The sequence below is a fragment of the Somniosus microcephalus genome, chromosome 6 (genome assembly GCF_052327205.1).
Source record: "Somniosus microcephalus isolate GS21.2 chromosome 6, FLI_Smic_1.0, whole genome shotgun sequence".
Taxonomy (NCBI): domain Eukaryota; kingdom Metazoa; phylum Chordata; class Chondrichthyes; order Squaliformes; family Somniosidae; genus Somniosus; species Somniosus microcephalus.
Genome location: NC_140992.1, coordinates 120,987,097 through 121,007,916, shown reverse-complemented (window position 1 = coordinate 121,007,916; position 20,820 = coordinate 120,987,097). Strand labels below are relative to the sequence as shown.

General features: G+C 51.0%; 1 protein-coding gene across 1 annotated transcript in view; it reads right to left on the bottom strand.

Moving 5' to 3' along the window:
- Positions 1-20,820, bottom strand: part of LOC147116047 (sushi, nidogen and EGF-like domain-containing protein 1) — a 234,606-nt gene that overhangs the window by 106,220 nt on the left and 107,566 nt on the right. The window contains exon 2 of the mRNA XM_085991998.1: positions 9,651-9,938. Within this exon, the coding sequence (XP_085848124.1) occupies positions 9,651-9,938 (288 nt within the window). The remainder of the gene's footprint in view (positions 1-9,650; positions 9,939-20,820) is intronic.

Sequence of the window (20,820 nt, the reverse complement as noted above, 5' to 3'; positions counted from 1 at the left end):
AACAGATATCGTATTGTGACCACATGATTGATGAAGAGGGGTTACATAAGTCCCCTGACAAAATTGAAGCGGTTGTTAAGGCCCCAGCGCCTGAAAATGTGTCGCAACTGAGGTCATTCCTCGGGTTGGTGAATTACTATAAGTTTTTGCCGAATTTGTCGACAATTCTGCACCCACTGAACGCCCTGCTACGAACGGGGGTAGCATGGAAATGGAGCGATGATTGTAAACGTGCTTTTCAGAAGAGTAAGGACTTAATCACTTCAAAGGAAGTATTGGCTCACTACAACCCAGCACTGCCAATCAGGCTGGCGTGTGATGCGTCTCCCTACGGCATTGGGGCGGTACTGTCACATAAATTCCTTGATGATTTGGAGAGGCCGATAGCTTTTGCGTCACGCTCGTTAACTTCTGCCGAGCGTAACTACGCTCAGATTGACAGAGAGGCCCTCAGCCTAGTGTGGGGGGTGAAGAAGTTTAATCACTACCAGCACGGTCAAAAATTTACTCTACTAACTGATCATCAACCTCTTGTCTCCATTTTCAACCCTCAGAAGGGCGTACCGATAATGACAGCACAACGGCTGCAGAGATGGTCCCTTTTCCTAGGGGCACACCAATATGACATCGAGTACAAAGGAACTAAACAGCATGGAAATGCTGATGGATTGTCACATCTACCGTTGCCGACGGTGGAAGAAGAAGACCTTGCAGTGGATCCAATGGAGTTATTCCACTCGACCATAGTCGAATGTCTCCCTGTGACGAATGCAAACATAGAAAAGGAAACACGGAATGACCCAACACTATCACGGGTCTATGATTTAACGGTGAAGGGATGGCCAGCACATGGCGAACCACTGCTGCCAGCATTCTCGCCGAGAAGAGAACAGCTGTCAGTGTGCAGAGGAACCTTGATGTGTGGATCCAGAGTAGTAATTCCACCTAAGTTGACGGATAGAGTGCTCAATGAGCTTCATGAGGGTCATCTGGGTGGGGTAAAAATGAAGAACTTAGCCAGAGCGTTTGTGTGGTGGCCGGGAATCGATAGAGAAATCGAAGAGATGACCAAGAGCTGTGCAGGATGCCAGAAGGTCCAAAACGCCCCACCACAAGCTCCTCTGCATCCATGGGAGTGGCCCTCATCTCCATGGCAAAGGGTGCACATTGATTTTGCTGGTCCCTTCATGGACTTGATGTTTTTAATTGCGGTGGATGCACATTTAGAGTGGCCAGAGGTAATAAAAATGTCCTCAACCACCACGGAAAAAACTACCACAGTTTTACGAACCATATTCGCCAGGAATGGGCTGCCTGAACAGATTTGCTCTGACAATGGACCACAGTTTGTGTCTGAAGAGTTCCGGAGGTTCTTAAAGAACAATGGTGTTAAGCATTACACATCTGCCCCATATCATCCAGCCACTAATGGATTGGCCGAGAGGTTTGTCCAAACATTCAAGAAGGCTATCAAGGCAATGTGTAATGAAGATATACCCCTACAATACAAGGTGGACAACTTCTTGTTTGCCTACCGGAATGCGACACATGCGGTTACCAACCAAACTCCAGCCATGATGTTCTTCAATCGAAGACTACGATGCCGCTTGGATTTGGTTAAGCCAAACGTCCGAAGAGATGTGGAGAACAGGCAGTTTCAGAATATGCATGAAAGGCTGACCAGGAGTTTTAAGATAGGTCAACCAGTTTTGGCCCGGGACTACCGCACTGAGAAATGGCAGCCAGGAACGATTTGTACACGACAAGGACCTCTCATGTATACCGTGGATGTTGGGGAGAGCATTGTAAGACGCCATGCTGACCAGATTCTAGAGTCACTGGAAAACGTCAACTCCACACCACGATCTGATACACCTGGTAATGAAATCGACGTTCCAATTGCAGCTACCGCAGAACCGGTAATATTGGAAGCAGATGAACCAAACAACGACATTGATTCCGACTCAACATTGCCAGAAGAACCTGTTACCCCAAAGAGGCATTATCCAGACAGAATCAGGAAGCCTCCTCAAAGACTGAACTTATAATTGCTTAAACTTAACCACTGTATCTAGTAACAGTAATTGTGATTGTAATTCGTTATCATTTAGTTGTTAAATGAATGTTATGTACGGTTTATCTAAAAGGGGAGGAATTGTTGTGTATGTACCTTTAAGAGAATAACTGGTCTCAGACTGCAGTACCGGCAGTGACCACCCCTGTATAAAAGGCGCTAGAGAGCCTCTGTTTGTTAGTTTCGTTATTGCCTTCCACCAGTAAAGACCTGTTTGTTTTCACTCCTGCTAGTCCGTGTCTCAATCATTCACGGACTTAACACATACCATTTGCCTTCTTAACCGCCTGCTGCACCTGCATGCTTACCTTCAGTTACTGGTGCACAAGGACACCCAGGTCTCGTTGCACTTCCCCTTCTCCCAATCTGTTGCCATTCAGATAATAATCTGCCTTCCTGTTTTTGCCACCAAAGTGAATAACCTCACATTTATCCATGTTATATTGCATCTGCCATGCTTTTGCCCAATCACCCAACCTATCCAAATCATCCTAGAGTTTCTCGGCATCCTCCTCACAGCACACACGCCCACCCAGCTTTGTGTCGTCTGCAAATTTGGAGATATTACATCTAGTTCCCTTGTCTAGATCATTAATATGTATTGTGAATAGCTGGGGTCCAAGGACCAATCCCTGCGGTACCCCACTAGTCACTGCCTGCCACTCGGAAAAAGACCCGTTTATTCCAACTCTTTGCTTTCTGTCTGCCAACCAGTTCTCTATCCAAGTCAATACCTTGCCCCCAATCCCATGTGCCTTAACTTTACACGCTAATCTCGGGACCTTATCGAAAGCCTTCTGAAAGTCCAAATACACCATATCCACTGGTTCTCCCTTATCTATTTTACCAGTTACATCCTCAAAAAATTCCAGTAGGTTAGTCAAGCACGATTTACCTTTTGTGAATCCATGTTGACTTTTCCGATTCTGTCACTGTTTTCCAAATGCTCTGCTATTACATCTTTTATAATAGATTCTAGCATTTTCCCCACTACCGATGTCAGGCTTACCGGTCTGTAATTCCCCGTTTTCTCTCTACCACCTTTTTTGAATAGTAGGGTAACATTAGCTACCCTCCAATCCATGGGTACTGTTCCAGATTCCATCGAATGTTGGAAGATGATCAGCAATGCATCTACTATTTCTAGGGCCACTTCCTTAAGTACCCATGGGATGTAGATTATCAGGCCCTGGGGATTTATCGGCCTTCAATCCCATCAATTTCCCTAACACCATTTCCCTACAAATACTGGTTTCTTTCAGTTCCTCCCTTTCATCAGACCCCATGTTCCCCGACATATCACACAGTGTCCCACACCACACGTCGATATCACACAGGGTCCCACACCACATGCTGATATCCCACAGAGTCCCTCACCACACGCCAATATCGCACAGGGTCCTACACCACACGCCGTTATCACACAGGGTCCCACACCACATGCCGATATCACACAGGTGCCCACAGCACACGCCGATATCCCACAGAGTCCCAGACTACACGCGGATATGCGACATGGTCACAGACTGAACACTGAAATCTCACAGGGTCCCACACCACACATCAATATCCCACAGAGTGCGACACCACACACTGATAGCCCAGAGAGTCCCACACCACACGCTGATATCAGAGAATACCGCACCACACGCCAAACATCTAACAGAGTCGCGCACCACACCCCGATATCCCACAGGGTCCCACACCACACACCGATATCACACAGGGTACCACACCGCATGCTGATAACGCATAGCGTCCCACACCACACGCTGATTTCACAGAGTCCCACAACACACGCCGATATCACACAGGGTCCCACACCAAATGCCGATATCACACAGAGTCCCGCACCGCACGCTGATATCACACAGAATCCCGCACCACACGCTGATATCACACAGAGTCCCGCACCACACGCTGATATCACACAGAGTCCCACACCACATGCCCATATCACACAGGGTCCCGCACCACACGCTGATATCACACAGGGTCCCAAACCACACGCTGATATCACACAGGGTCCCACACCACACGCCAATATCACACAGGGTCCCACACCACATGCTGATATCACACAGATTCCCACACCACAAGCCGATATCCCACAGACTCCTGCACCACACCACGATATCCCACAGGGTCCCACACCACACGCCAATATCACACAGGGACCCGCACCACACGCCGATATCACACAGGGTCCCACACCACACGACGATATCCCACATATTACCACACCACACGCTGATATCCCACAGAGTCCAACACCACACGCCGATATCACACAGGGTACCACACCACACGCCGATATCACACAGAATCCCGCACCACACGCCGATTTCACACAGGGTCCTGCACCACACGCCGATACCCCACAGAGTCCCTCACCACATGCCAATATCGCACAGGGTCCTACACCACACATCGATGTCACACAGGGTCCCACACCACATGCCGATATCACACAGGTGCCCACAGCATACGTCGATATCCCAGAGTCCCAGACTACACGTGGATATGCGACATGGTCCCAGACTAAACAGTGAAAGCTCACAGGGTCCCACACCACACATCAATATCACACAGAGTGCAATACCACACACTGATAGCCCAGAGAGTCCCACACCACACGCTGATATCAGAGAATACGCACCACATGCCAAATATCGAACAGAATCCCGCACCACACGCTGATATCACACAGGGTCCCACACCACATGCCCATATCACACAGGGTCCCACACCACACGCTGATATCACACACGTTTCCACACCACACACCGATATCAAACGGGGTCCCAGACTACACGCAGATATCCCACATGGTCCCAGACTGAACACTGAAATCTCACAGGGTCCCACACCACACAGAGTCCCTCATCACACGCTGATATCAGAGAATACCGCACCACACGCCAATATCGAACAGAGTCGCGCACCACACCCCGATATCGCACAGGGTCCCAAACCACACGCCAATAGCACACAAGGTCCCGCACCACACATTGATATCATGCAGAATCCCACACCACACGCAGATATCACACAGGGTCCCACACCACATGCTGATATCCCAAAGAGACCCTCACTACACGCCAATATCGCACATGGTCCCACACCCCATGCCGATATCACACAGGGTCCCACACCACATGCCGATATCACACAGGGTCCCACACCACATGACGATATCACACAGGGTCCCACACCACATGACGATATCACACAGGGTCCCACACCCCATGCCGATATCACACAGGGTCCCACACCACATGACGATATCCCACAGGTGCCCACAGCACACGCAGATATCACACAGGGTCCCGCAACACACGCTGAAATCCCACAGAGTCCTGAACCACACGCTGATATCACACAGGGTCCCACACCACATGCCGATATCCTACAGAGTCCCGCACCGCACGCTGAAATCACACAGGGTCCTGCACCACACGCTATCACACAGGGTCATGCAACACATGCCGATATCACACAGGGTCCCACACCACACCCAGATATCCCACAGGGTCCCAAACCACACGCCAATATCACACTGCATCCCACAGCACATGCTGATATCACACATGGTCGCAAACCACACACCAATAGCACACTGAGTCCCACACCACACGCTTATATCACACCGCGTCCCACACCACACGCTGATATCCCACAGGGTCCCACACCACATGCCGATATCACACAGTGTCCCACACCACAGCCAATATCGAATAGAGTCCCACACCACACGCTGATATCCCATAGAGTCCCACACCACAAGCCGATATCACACAGGGTCCCACACCACACGGCAATAGCACAAAGGGTCCCACACCACAAGCCGGTATCCCACAGGGTCCCACACCACACGCTGATATCACACTGCATCCCACAGCACACGCTGATATCACACATGGTCCCAAACCACACGCTTATATCACACCGCGTCCCACACCACACACTGATATCCCACAGGGTCCCACACCACATGCCGATATCACACAGTGTCCCACACCACAGCCAATATCGAACAGAGTCCCACACCACACGCTGATATCCCATAGAGACTCGCAACACACGGCAATATCTCATAGAGCCCCACACCACAAGCTGATATCCCACAGGGTCCCACACCACATGTTGTTATCAGAGTCCCACACCACACGCCGATATCCCACAGAGTCCCACACCACAAGCTGATATCCCACAGGGTCCCACACCACATGTTGTTATCAGAGTCCCACACCACACGCCGATATCCCACAGAGTCCCACACCACATGCCGATATCACACAGTATCCCACACCACAGCCAATATCGAATAGAGTCCCACACCACACGCTGATATCCCATAGAGACTCGCAACACACGGCAATATCCCATAGAGTCCCACACCACAAGCCGATATCATACAGGGTCTCACACCACACGCCAATAGCACACAAGGTCCCACACCACAAGCTGATATCCCACAGAGTCCCTCACCACACCCAGATATCCCACAGAGTCCCACACCACAAGCCGATATCCCAGAGAGTCCCACACCACACACTGATATCACACAGGGTCACACACCACACGCTGGTATCCCACAGAGTCCCACTCCACACACCGATATCCCACAGAGTCCCGCACCACACGCCACTATCAAATAGAGTCACGCACCGCACGTTGATATCCCACAGAGTCCCGCAACACACAACAGTATCCCACAGAGTCCTGCACCACACCGAATCCCACACCACATGCTGATAAAAACATAGAAGATAGGAGCAGGAGTAGGCCATTCGGCCCCTCGAGCCTGCTCCGCCATTCAATGCGATCATGGCTGATCAGCCAAATTCAGTACCCGGTCCCTGCCTTCTCCCCATATTCCTTGATCCCTTTAGCCATAAGAAATATATCCAACTCCTTCTTGAATATATTTAATGAATTGGCCTCCACTGCCTTCTGTGGTAGAGAATTCCACAGGTTCACCACTCTCTGGGTGAAGAAATTCCTCCTCATTTCTGTCCTAAATGGCTTACCCCTTATCCTTAGACTGTGTCCCCTGGTTCTGGACTCCCCGAACGTCGGGCACATCCTTCCAGCATCTAGTCTGTCCAGTCCTGTCAGAATTTTATAAGTTTCAATGAGATCCCCTCTCATTCTTCTAAACTCCAGCGAGTACAAGCCCAATCGTCCCAATCTCTCCTCATACATCATTCCTGCCATCCCAGGTATCAGCCTGGTGAACCTTCGCTGAACTCCTTCCATGGCAAGAACATCCTTCCTCAGATAAGGCGACTAAAACTGCACACAATACTCAAGATGTGGTCTCACCAAGGCCCTGTACAACTGCAGCAAGACATCCTTGTTCCTGTACTCAAACCCTCTCGCTACGAAGGCCAACATACCATTTGCCTTCTTAAACGCCTGCTGCACCTGCATGCTTACCTTCAGTTACTGGTGCACAAGGACACCCAGGTCTCGTTGCACTTCCCCTTCTCCCAATCTGTTGCCATTCAGATAATAACCTGCCTTCCTGTTTTTGCACCAAAGTGAATAACCTCACATTTAGCCACGTTATATTGCATCTGCCATGCTTTTGCCCAATCACCCAACCTATCCAAATCATCCTGGAGTTTCTCGGCATCCTCCTCACAGCACACACGCCCACCCAGCTTTGTGTCGTCTGCAAATTTGGAGATATTACATCTAGTTCCCTTGTCTAGATCATTAATATGTATTGTGAATAGCTGGTGTCCAAGGACCAATCCCTGCGGTACCCCACTAGTCACTGCCTGCCACTCGGAAAAAGACCCGTTTATTCCAACTCTTTGCTTTCTGTCTGCCAACCAGTTCTCTATCCAAGTCAATACCTTGCCCCAATCCCATGTGCCTTAACTTTACACGCTAATCTCGGGACCTTATCGAAAGCCTTCTGAAAGTCCAAATACACCATATCCACTGGTTCTCCCTTATCTATTTTACCAGTTGCATCCTCAAAAAATTCCAGTAGGTTAGTCAAGCACGATTTACCTTTTGTGGTAGGTTAGTCAAGCACGATTTACCTTTTGTGAATCCATGTTGACTTTTCCGATTCTGTCACTGTTTTCCAAATGCTCTGCTATTACATCTTTTATAATAGATTCTAGCATTTTCCCCACTACCGATGTCAGGCTTACCGGTCTGTAATTCCCCGTTTTCTCTCTACCACCTTTTTTGAATAGTAGGGTAACATTAGCTACCCTCCAATCCATGGGTACTGTTCCAGATTCCATCGAATGTTGGAAGATGATCAGCAATGCATCTACTATTTCTAGGGCCACTTCCTTAAGTACCCATGGGATGTAGATTATCAGGCCCTGGGGATTTATCGGCCTTCAATCCCATCAATTTCCCTAACACCATTTCCCTACAAATACTGGTTTCTTTCAGTTCCTCCCTTTCATCAGACCCCATGTTCCCCGACATATCACAGTGTCCCACACCACAGGCCGATATCCCACAGAGTTCCACACCACACGCTGATTTCACACTGCGTCCCACAGCTCACGTCGATATCACACAGGGTTCCACACCACACGCCGATATCACACAGGGTCCCACACCACAGGCCAATATCCCACAGAGTTCTACACCACACGTTGATATTACACTGCGTCCCACAGCTCACGCCGATATCACACAGGGTCTCAAACCACACACCAATAGCACACAGGCTCCTGCACCACACACCAATAGCACACAGGCTTCCGCACCACACGCTGATATCCCACAGACTCCCACACCACATGCTGATATCACACAGGGTCCCACACCACAAGCTGATATCACACTGAATCCCATACTACAAGCCGATATCCCACAGAGTCCTGCACCACATGCCAATATCCCACAGAGTCCCACACCACACGCTGATGTCACACAGGGTCTCACACCACACGCTGATATCCCAGAGAGTCCCAAACCACACGCCGACATCGAATAGAGTCCCACACCACACGCCGATACACACAGGGTCCCACACCACACACTGATATCCCACAGAGTCCCGTACCACACGCTGAAAACCCACAGGGTCCCACACCACACGCCGATATCACACAGGGTCCCACACCACACACCGATATCACACAGGGCCCCACACCACACGCTGATATCACACAGGGTCCCGCACCACATGCTGATATCACACAGGGTCCCACACCACACACCGATATCACACAGGGCCCCACACCACACGCTGATATCACACAGGGTCCCGCACCACATGCTGATATCACACAGGGTCCCGCACCACATGCTGATATCACACAGGGTCCCACACCACACCAATACTGCACAGGGTCCTAACAACACGCCAATATCCCACTGGCTCCCAACACTGTTGAAAAGTGCTTGGTTGTGAATGTCAGGCACCCCCACACACAGACAAGCTGCTGGCACTCGGTGAGGCATGGTGATTCACGTAAGATTAGCCAAGCTGTTGGTTTGAAGCGGACTGTGTGACCGACCTCACACTACAGCTAGTGAACGGAGAATTCAAAGCGAGCATGCCATCAAAGGATCGATAGATCAACCCTACCGGTGTAAACGAGCTTCCTCCAAAGAACGTCACTCTGTACCAAGTTGCCACGAGTGCCCACTGGGTGGAGAATTCCTCAAGTTCCGGAAAGTAGCGCCTGATGTCGTCGGTCGCACTCTGAAGAATGGCTGGGTCTTTAGTCTCCCTGTAGAAGACGTCGCCAGCCCGCCTGTTGTCCACATCCGCCCAGAACGCCGCCACCACTCGCCGGTCATTAGAGATCGGAAATGCTACTGGAGTGAACTGGGAAACTTCCTTCAGGAACGATATGATCCCGTTATTATTCACCTGGTGGGAAGAAAAATCATGTTTAGCTTCCTGGAGAAAGGGGGAGGTGAGCAGAAAACCTCAGCGTACCTTCAAAGGGGGTTACATTATCAACTTTATTGGTAACATCCTCCAAGGACGAGGCCATCACTCCATAAACCAGAATTGCTTCTTAAGCTATCTCTCTGCAAGTACCCCTCAGCTCCACTCCTTAGTACAACTCATGACCGCAGCAAATTCACCACAAAATATCCTCACTGGATTCCTTCAGTGTCCAAGGCAAATGTTGCTTGGCCCAGGAAATTTCTTAGTGTTGAGTCTTAACCAATCAAGCCCCTCCTCCTTACTGATTTCAAATTCCTCCAGAATATTCCTTGTACTAAATAGCTGGATAATGAACTGAAGAATCGGATTGCTCTCCCTCTTTGTCTTGCAAATTCACACAGAAGGTAATAAACAGGGAGGATCCACCTGTGTGTCTAGAGCATCAGCGACAATGGCGGCTGCTACCTGTCTAATGTGACAAAAGTCATCTGAGGCTGCCTGGAAAGATTCAGTGGCAAAGAAAAGTCAAGACACTGGTCTCTTTTATTGCAATATAGAAGAGGACTACAGGACTTCAGCCAACAGCTGGCATAACTTCCCATCAGCCACCAGGAGGAAGCATAGCCTTCTGAGATGCTGTTGGGCAGAAATATCTAAATTAAGGCCTTCTAGATTTGTAAACCTTGTGGACTGAGTATTGATGTAGTGAAAACAGATGTCTTTTATTATGCCTTACTACAAGAGCCTCCAAACTAGATTCTTCTATATCTTCTTTCTCCTCCCCTTCATAGCACAGTCCCCACCGTATATAACAGGCATGTTGGTGTTAAAGGCGCAATATAAATGCAAGTTGTTTTTGTGGTAATCACACTTTAACCAGGTGTGAACAGCTGATTGAATCTACTTGAAGACCCAACTTTGGCTGAAATCAACAGAGCTTTTTAAATGCAGGGTAAGTACTTGTTGAACTGCCCGAAAGAGGCAGCGCGCTGAATAAGTTATTAGCGATGCATTTGTAATTGACTCCTATGGTGATGGCGAATGGTTAGCACCATTTACCCAATATAAGCAGCTGCCCGCGCTAAGCGGGGATGGTTTAATGGTGAGAACTATACAGCAATAGAGACATTCCCATTGGGAAATCCATTGCCCCAGTTCACAAATGGAGTCCCTCAAGAACTCACAAAACTTGTCAGGAAAAGTCTTCATAGATGTTCCAGAGCAAGAACCAACTAACGATTACTGTGTAGGCCAAACATTGGGAAGCTACAGTCAGGAAAGCCAAGATGGCCTCCTCACTGCAGTATCCGCCCAGAAATGTCACTGTGCTGCTCATACTGCCATGTATTTGGAGTGGGGTTTGGGGCAGAAATTGCAAAAACTGAAGGGAGCCCTTGGCAAAGCCCACCGACCCATGTTAACATGTGGCAGGGCAAGTCTGGGTGGGCAGTGCTGCAGGTTGGCGGGTTCTCAGGAGAATTTTCATACAACTTTTTGGGGGCAGTTTAGCGATGGTAAGCCGTACAGCACCATTTTATTGGTTTCAGCATCCCGAATCTTAACCAAACACGGGTAATAAGAAGTAACATCAGTCCAGTACCTCTAATGTGAGTGTTAAAGGAGACAGTAACTCTAGGGGTCAGTGTTTTTTATAATTCGTTCATGGGATGTGGGTGTCACTGGCATTTATTGCCCATCTCTAATTGCCATTGAGAAGGTGGTGGTGAGCCGCCTTCTTGAACCGCTGCAGTCCGTGTGGTGAAGGTACTCCCACAGTGCTGTTAGGGAGGGAGTTCCAGGATTTTGACCCAGCGACAATGAAGGAACAGCACTATATTTCCAAGTCAGAATGGGGTGTGATTTGGAGGGGAACTTGTGGTGTTACCACACGCTTGCTGCCCTTGTCTTTCTAGGTGGTAGAGGTCGCAGGTTTGAGAGGCGCTGTCGAAGAAAGTGTGCGATGTTAAAGGAGATGCAGCCTGGATATTAACGGGGCGGGTTGCATAGGCAGGGGTAAGGGGGTGGGGTGGACATTTGGATGGGAAACCTGGAAATCCAGGTTTCCCCGCATGCCATGGAGATTTAACTCCACAGCGTGTGTCTTTTCTCCTCGTTAGGTTCCCCACCCAGAAGTTAGCCTGATTGACAGGCTTGGCTTGCAGTTGGCTGGGGAGGACTCTGGAGCAGGTCGCAGGTTCAGGTAGGTCCGATCCCTAACCCCGGGGATCTTTGTATGCAGGGGGAAGCTTGAGGGGCCTCATGGGGTGTAGCTTCGGGGCTGTGAGGAAGCACTTCTGCTCTTCCTGGCCCACAAGCAGTGCTGTAAAGGCACTTTCCTTCTCCCCGAATCTGTCCTCGCCTCCCTTCAGCTGCCAGGTTTTCCAAGGCCTGGCCGGCCACTGTTAAATCTGCAAAGCAGGTTATATCAGAGGCTGCCAGTCTCATTAAAATATGTAAATTGCCAACTCACATTCTGGGAGTGGGTTGGCTGCTCGCCACTTGTCCCGCCTTCGTTAAACCCAGAAGTAAGTGGGTTGGGGTCAGGTTTGAGATTTTAAAAATTTTAACATATGCCCCACCCATTTTTGGGGGTTAAAATTCACGCCAGTAACTCTAGGGGTCAGTGTGTAATGTTAAAGGAGACAGGAACTCTAGGGGGCAGTACAGACCTGACTTAAATTGTTTAATAAATTTCAGTTCAGAAAGTTTTGGGAGAATTACATCTTAATTTAATTGGTGATCCCTTCAGACTCTAGATCATCTCCCACCAATAACACGGGGCAGTCCATATGGTGAGGTCACGAGGCTCTGGTGGGGAAGAGTGGCTTCCATTCAAAGCGATACTGCGGCCTCACATTCATTGACATGAATGAACTGAAATTGCCCGGGCCCCAGAGCTGAGCTTCCATTCTGATGGAACGGCTTCCTCTGCGGGTGGCCGCTGCATTTTTTTTTCCAGAGTTCTGGAATAAAGCCAAGGTGAGAGCTACAGAGGTCAGGCTTCTCCTCAGCAGCGACAGAGAGGGGGAAAAAGAAACAAATTCAGAAAAACATCTGCAATCCGTCGCTTCCGCTGATCAAGAGCCGTTTCTTTGGCTACAGTCTCTTCATTTCATCACGGGCAGCTGGCTCAGAGCAACTCACATGGTGCGCAACAGTCAAGTTGAAGTGAATTTCCTGGAGAGAGGTGGTTCATGTACGACTGGATGTATCCATGGTGATGGCTGCAAAGTGATGTTGAGAAAAAGACACCACTTCTGAGATCGGTTTTGATGCTCTTGGAAGGAAAGTACTGGATTGGCTTCCCAGTCGGAGTTCAGCCTGTGTGGTGAGGTCAGGAGGCTCGGGTGGGGAAGAGTGGCTTCCATTCAAAGCGATACTGCGGCCTCTAAATTGTTCTGGTGTAGAATCCTTCATCAATTCAGTAGATTCATCAGCGTAAATGGGCGCAGCATTGAAACTTATTATAGCTGTCAGTGCTCACATCACTTGTCGCAAATATCTAGAGTAGGAAGGTCGCCTTTCACTGATCTGGATTTGCGACTATTCTGTACGGGAGGGGGGGAAGCTTGCTGAGTTCTTGGCCTCTGATCTGCCTGTATCTGGTCATCACAGCATAAGGAATCATTCAGACCCTTAAGGAGCAGTAAGATGAAAGACTTGCATTTATATAACGCCTTGCACGATCTCAGGACGTCCTAAGGCGCTTTGCAGCCAATGAAATACTTTCAAATTGTAGACGCTTTTGTAATGTAGAAAAGACGGCAGCCAATTTGCACACAGCAAGCTCCCACAAACAGCAATATGATAATGACAAGGTGCTTTCTTTCTTATAATGGGAATTCACCTCCCACCGCAAAATGGCACTTGCAACACCAGGGCCGCTTCTTGTACATCACATCACTAATCTGGAGTTGGTGTGGAGTCAAGCAAACTGGTCAAACAAGCAGCTGGTACAAAACACAGAGGGACAGTTGATTCAGAGGAGACAGCTCAGGAACTCCAAATGAGTTGGGAAAAATATATAAGTGAACAAGTACTGTATGAATGGTGTTGAAACAGCAAAGAGTGAAATTGAAATAGATTGAGGAGTTTTAGGAGGCTCGATGCTCAACATGTCCAATCAAAGTAGCACAGCAATCAACAACGCCAAGTGAGCTGTATAGCCAAAAGCCAGTAGAACAGAACTCAGAGGAAGTCAGGACTGTGGCAGAACCATTGAATGACTCTGGCTAACTGTATATAATTCTCTTTAACGGTGTTCTAACACCAGCCTAAACCTGTACCATTGTGTTAGGCATTACTGTGTTTTGTATATAGAGTTTGCATGTACGGGGCGTGGCCCCTTTAAGAGCGTGGGAAAACGCGATGACGTCATGTCGCAAACCACGGGACTGCCCAGTCAGTCCTCGTGGCATCTCTGTTGAGTAAAGACCTGTTTGATTGTTCTCTTGTGTCGATCTCCGTTATTCGTAGGAATTCATTAATTCCTGCATTGGTGACCCCGTTTTTGTGAACGTTTTCACAAAACAAGAACAGAGCATGGAAGCAAACGTCGTTTCGCTCAAGCTACCGCAGTTCTGGGAGCAGCAAGCGCCCTCGTGGTTTATTCAGGTCGAGGCCCAGTTCGCCCTGAGGAACATCGATGCGGATCAGACCAAGTAACTTTACGTGGTCTCTGCACTCGACAGCTCTACCGCCTCTCGGATCGTCAGCCTCCTCGAAAACCCCCCAACGGAGCGCAGGTATGAAACCCTCAAAGCGCGGTTACTGCAGGTTTTCGGGCTCACAAAATCGGAGCGCGCCCGTCGATTACTCGCTGTGCCCAGGCTCGGGGACTCCAAGCCTTCAGAGTTGGTGAGCCTGCTCACACTCCTGGGCCCAGAACGGGAATGTTTCCTACTCCGCGAGATTTTCCTCAGCCAACTGCCTGAACAGGTACAAGCTGCCCTGGTCAGGTCGGAAACAGAAGTCTGCGCAACACTCGCTGCGGAGGCTGACAAAATTTTCGCTGTAACTCGGCAGTACTGCACCGCCACGAGGCACCCATCCCCCACAGACATCGCCCCAGCTCGTCAGCCTGCTGGGCTGTGTTTCTACCACGCGCAGTTTGGCGCGAAAGCGAAGCGTTGCCGCCCTCCCTGCAGTTTTCCCCAAAAATAACGACTGACACTGCGACCACCGAGGAACGGGTCTAACGGGCACCCGCGGCCACGATGGCGGTCGGCAACGCGGGAAATTTGCTCTTCATCACTGATACTCTCTCCGGTCATCGTTTTCTGTGCGACACCGGAGCGCAGTGCAGCATTTTACCCGCGTCCGCCCTCGATGTGCAGACGGGGAATCACGGCCCCGCCCTTGAAGCGGCCAATGGCGAAACTATTCGGACCTTCGGCAGACGGCGAGTGGAGTTGTGCCTCGGGGGGCAACGTTTTCACTGGGAGTTTGTTATGGCCAAGGTTTCCCAGCCCCTCCTCGGTGTGGATTTCCTGTGCGCCAACAGCCTCCTGGTCGACGTTAGGAACTGGCGGCTGATCAACGCAGCAACTTTTAATTCTCTTCCGTGTTATCGCAGTAACACTACATCACGCACTGCCTCCTGTGCGTTCCCGACTCCTGATGAGTTCGCTCGCCTGCTCAGCGAATTCCCCGACCTGACAAGACCCACGTTCTCCTCCACAGCCACGAAACATGGTGTGGAACACCACATCACCACCAAGGGTCCCCCGGTCTACGCGCGAGCCCAGCGCCTATAACCTGGCAAGCTGGCGGTCGCAAAGGCGGAGTTCGCAACCATGGAACGGTTAGGGATTATTCGCCAATTGAATAGTCCCTGGTCTTCACCCCTCCATATCGTCCCGAAGCCTAGCGGCGGATGGCGGCCATGCGGCGACTATCGATGACTTAACGACGCCACCACTCCTGATCGGTACCCGATCCCCCATATCCAGGATTTCTCTGCCCATTTGGCAGGGAACACCGTGTTCTCAAAAGTCGACCTCGTCCGGGGCTACCACCAGGTCCCAGTTCATCCACAAGACGTCCAGAAGACCGCAGTCATCACCCCATTCGGCCTCTTCGAGTTTTTACGGATGCCGTTTGGGTTAAAGAACGCCGCCCAGGCTTTCCAACGCCTGATGGACTCCGTGCTGCAGGACCTCAAGTTCCTCTTCATCTACCTGGACGATATTCTAATTGCCAGTCCTACTAAGGAAGAACATACCTGTCACCTACGCACCCTTTTTCGACGCCTCAGCCAACAGGGCCTGATTATCAACCTGGCCAAGTGTCAGTTTGGCCTGCACCAAATTGACTTCCTGGGGCATCGCATCACCTCAGAGGGAGCGGTTCCTTTACTTTCGAAGGTAGAGGCGGTGACATCCTTTCCACACCCGCAGAACTTAAAGGCCCTGCAGGAATTCCTACGCACGGTAAACTTTTACCACCGTTTCGTGCTTAAGGCGGCACTCCTCATGCAGCCCCTGTACGAGGCCCTCAAGGGCAAGACTGGCAAGAACCCGGTAGACTGGACGGATGACATGGCCCGAGCGTTCATCGACACCAAAAGCACCTTAGCCAACGCGACTATGCTGGCGCACCCGCTGCCAGGAGCCACCCTCACCACCGACACGTCAGAGTCGTGCAACAGCAGTGGGTGAACGGGACGTGGCAGCCGTTGGCATTCTTCAGCCGTCAACTACAGCAGACCGAGAGAGCATACAGCACGTTCGACCGGGAGTTGCTCGCCCATTTTCTGGCCATCCGCCATTTTCGGTTCCTACTGGAAGGATGTCCTTTCACCGCTTTTGTGGACCATAAGCCGCTGACCTTTGCAATGTCCAAGACCGCCGAACCGTGGACAGCCCGACAGCAGCGTCAACTGACCTACATATCCGAATTCACCACGGATATACGGCACGTGGCCGGTAAGGACAACCTGGTGGCAGACTGCCTCTCCCGCGCGATCGTCAATACGGTTCATTTGGGCATCGACTACGCCCTCATGGCAGCAGACCAAGCCTCAGACCCGGAAGTCCAAGCTTACCGAACGGCCATCACTGGCCTCCAGTTGGCCGACGTCAAGTTCCATTCAGCAGGTACCATGCTGTTGTGTGACATCTCCGTACAGGATCCTCGCCCTGTCATGCCGGTCGTCTGGCGCTGCAAACTGTTCGCCATACATGGGTTGTCACACCCTGGAATGAAGGCCTCTCAGAAACTGATGTCAGCGAAATTTGTATGGCGTGGCATGCATAAAGATGTCCGCGACTGGGCCAACACCTGCGTGGTCTGCCAAAAGGCCAAGGTACAGCGCCACATCAAAGCTCCGTTGGCCGCTTTCACAGTTCCGGAGCAACGTTTTGACCACGTCAACGTGGACCTGGTGGGACCACTCCCACCCTCCCATGGCTTTTCACACATCCTGACCATGGTTGACCGCACCACCAGATGGCCAGAGGCGGTCCCCTTGTCATCCACTACTTCGGCGGACGTGGCCAGGGCGTTCATTTCCTCCTGGATCGCCCGTTTCGGAGTACCCGCCGATATTTCGTCAGACAGGGGACCGCAGTTTTCCTCCGAACTCTGGAATGCAGTGGCCCAAGGACTTGGTGTCAAATTACACCGCACCACAGCCTACCACCCACAGGCGAATGGCATCTACGAACGCTTCCACCGGTCAATGAAAGCCGCCCTGAGAGCCAGCCTCCAGGATGCTGGATGGGCAGACAAGCTACCGTGGGTCCTGTTGGGCCTTCGCACGACCCCCAAAGAAGACCTTCACTCTTCATCAGCGGAGCTTGTGTATGGTCAGCCGCTGCAGGTCCCAGGGGACTTCCTACCAACATCGACGGAGCAATGGTCCGCATCTGCCCAGCTTGCTAGTCACCAAGAGGCGGCCAGATGTTTCGTACCGGTGCCCACTTTGCACCACGGGCTGCAGAGGTCACACGTTCCCACGGAGCTTCACAAGGCGGAATACATTTTTATTCGCCATGACACACATAGGGATCCGCTCAAGGCCCCATATACCGGTCCCTTCCGCGTGTTGGAAGCAGGGGACAAAACCTTCACGGTAGATGTCGGTGGTAAACCGGACCACATTTCGGTCGACCGCTTAAAGCCAGCACATTTGGACCTCGACCGCCCCGTCGAGACAGCACAACCGCCGAGACGGGGTTGGCCACCCGTCGTCGTTACGGCAGACCAAGTGCGACCGCCCGCCAGACCGCCAGCCGCCCTGCAGCCTCTGCCTCGAGAGTACAGTAGTCGTTCTGACAGGCTTGTCAGACCCCCTCACCGTTTGACTTTGTCCGTTAAAGCGAATTCTGGGGGGGCGCATGTGGCAGAACCACTGAATGACACTGGCTAACTGTATATAATTCTCTTTAATGATGTTCTAACACCAGCCTAAACCTGTACCATTGTGTTAGGCATTACTGTGTTTTGTATATAGAGTTTGCATGTACAGGGCGTGGCCCCTTTAAGAGCGCAGGAAAACGCGGGCAAACGCGATGACGTCACGTCGCAAACTCCGGGACTGCCCAAGCAGTCCTCGTGGCATCTCCGTTGAGTAAAGACCTGTTTGATTGTTCTCTTGTGTCAATCTCCATTATTCGTAGGAATTAGTTAATTCCTACAGGACCACATTGCCCAGTGTTAACAGTACCTTGAGCACTGCATCCCGCGGTGGTCACTGAGACACAAAGGGAGACATGCAAGTGCTGGGGGCAGTACAGAGTAGAAGCACAAGGCTGATCCCACAGCGTCCGGGCTCTGAGTTATGGGGGAAAAACAGGAGAAACATAGGGCTAGAAATTCAGTGCGTTAGCGCCTCCCATTACCGCCTCTGGGGGGCGATAACAGGGCGCTAAGGACTTACTGCCCAGGCATGGCGATGTTACCACTGTACACAAAATTCACCAGGCGGTTTGCGGCAGTGGTAACCGCTTGCACCGTGATCTACTGCGCCCAGAGATCGTGACATCATCTGGCTGCGCAATGCCCCGGTATCGCCCCGGACCCATAAATTATTTTCCTTCCCATGTAGCATTGCCAGGCGATGACACCGACAGCTGCAAGCAAAGTTGATCGGGAGGCCGGGCGCTTCGGGAGCGAGACTTAAAGGCGAGGTGGCTGAGGTAAGTGAAAAAATATCTGAAATGCTGTTTGCGGTTTTTTTCTGTCGCCAGCCATCGATCAGCTCGGCACTCCATTGCAGTGCATCGGGCAGGATTCGCGGCTGCCACTGGGAACCAAGTAATTGTTTCCCTTGCAGAGCTTGCAGCGATAGCCCTTCCCTATAAGGGAGGGAAGTTGCCTTCCAAGGCGTCAGCACTGCACGGCCCAGTGTGCAGCGCTGCACAACTTCCACCCCGCCAGCTGCCTAATGTGCTCCAGGAATGAAGGGGAATGCTTGCTTTAGCGCTCCACTTCCTTCCTGGAGCACAAAATCGAATTTCTTAAAAGTAGAGAAACATTAGCGACCGCCTGTATTTTCTCAACTTTTAAAAGTCAGCGCCCCAAATGGGGCGATAATGAATTTCTCCCTCTTTGGGTTTTCAAACTGGAAAGGATGTGTCTGGAAAAGAAACTTGTAGAGATATTAAATGGTAAATCCAGAACAACTGCAAAATAAACTGTGGCAGTAGGACAAGGAGACACAGGGTTAAACTAATACGGGGGACATGGGTTAAACTAATCCAGGGGGACACGGGGTTAAACTAATACAGGGGACACGGGGTTAAACTAATCCAGGGGGCCACGGGGTTAAACTAATCCAGGGGACACGGGGTTAAACTAATCCAGGGGGCCACGGGGTTAAACTAATATACAGGGGACACGGGGTTAAACTGATCCAGGGGGACACGGGGTTAAACTGATCCAGGGGGACACGGGGTTAAACTGATCCAGGGGGACACGGGGTTAAACTAATAAAGGGGGACACGGGGTTAAACTAATCCAGGGGGACACGGGGTTAAACTAATCCAGGGGGACACGGGGTTAAACTAATCCAGGGGGACACGGGGTTAAACTAATCCAGGGGGACACGGGGTTAAACTAATCCAGGGGGACACGGGGTTAAACTGATCCAGGGGGACACGGGGTTAAACTAATATACAGGGGACACGGGGTTAAACTGATCTAGGGGGACACGGGGTTAAACTAATCCAGGGGGACACGGGGTTAAACTGATCCAGGGGGACACGGGGTTAAACTAATATACAGGGGACACGGGGTTAAACTGATCTAGGGGGACACGGGGTTAAACTGATCCAGGGGGACACGGGGTTAAACTGATCCAGGGGGACACGGGGTTAAACTAATAAAGGGGGACACGGGGTTAAACTAATCCAGGGGGACACGGGGTTAAACTAACCCAGGGGGACACGGGGTTAAACTAACCCAGGGGGACACGGGGTTAAACTAACCCAGGGGGACACGGGGTTAAACTAACCCAGGGGGACACGGGGTTAAACTAACCCAGGGGGACACGGGGTTAAACTAACCCAGGGGGACACGGGGTTAAACTAACCCAGGGGGACACGGGGTTAAACTAACCCAGGGGGACACGGGGTTAAACTAACCCAGGGGGACACGGGGTTAAACTAACCCGGGGGACACGGGGTTAAACTAACCAGGGGGACACGGGGTTAAACTAACCCAGGGGGACACGGGGTTAAACTAACCCAGGGGGACACGGGGTTAAACTAACCCAGGGGGACACGGGGTTAAACTAACCCAGGGGGACACGGGGTTAAACTAACCCAGGGGGACACGGGGTTAAACTAACCCAGGGGGACACGGGGTTAAACTAACCCAGGGGGACACGGGGTTAAACTAACCCAGGGAGACACGG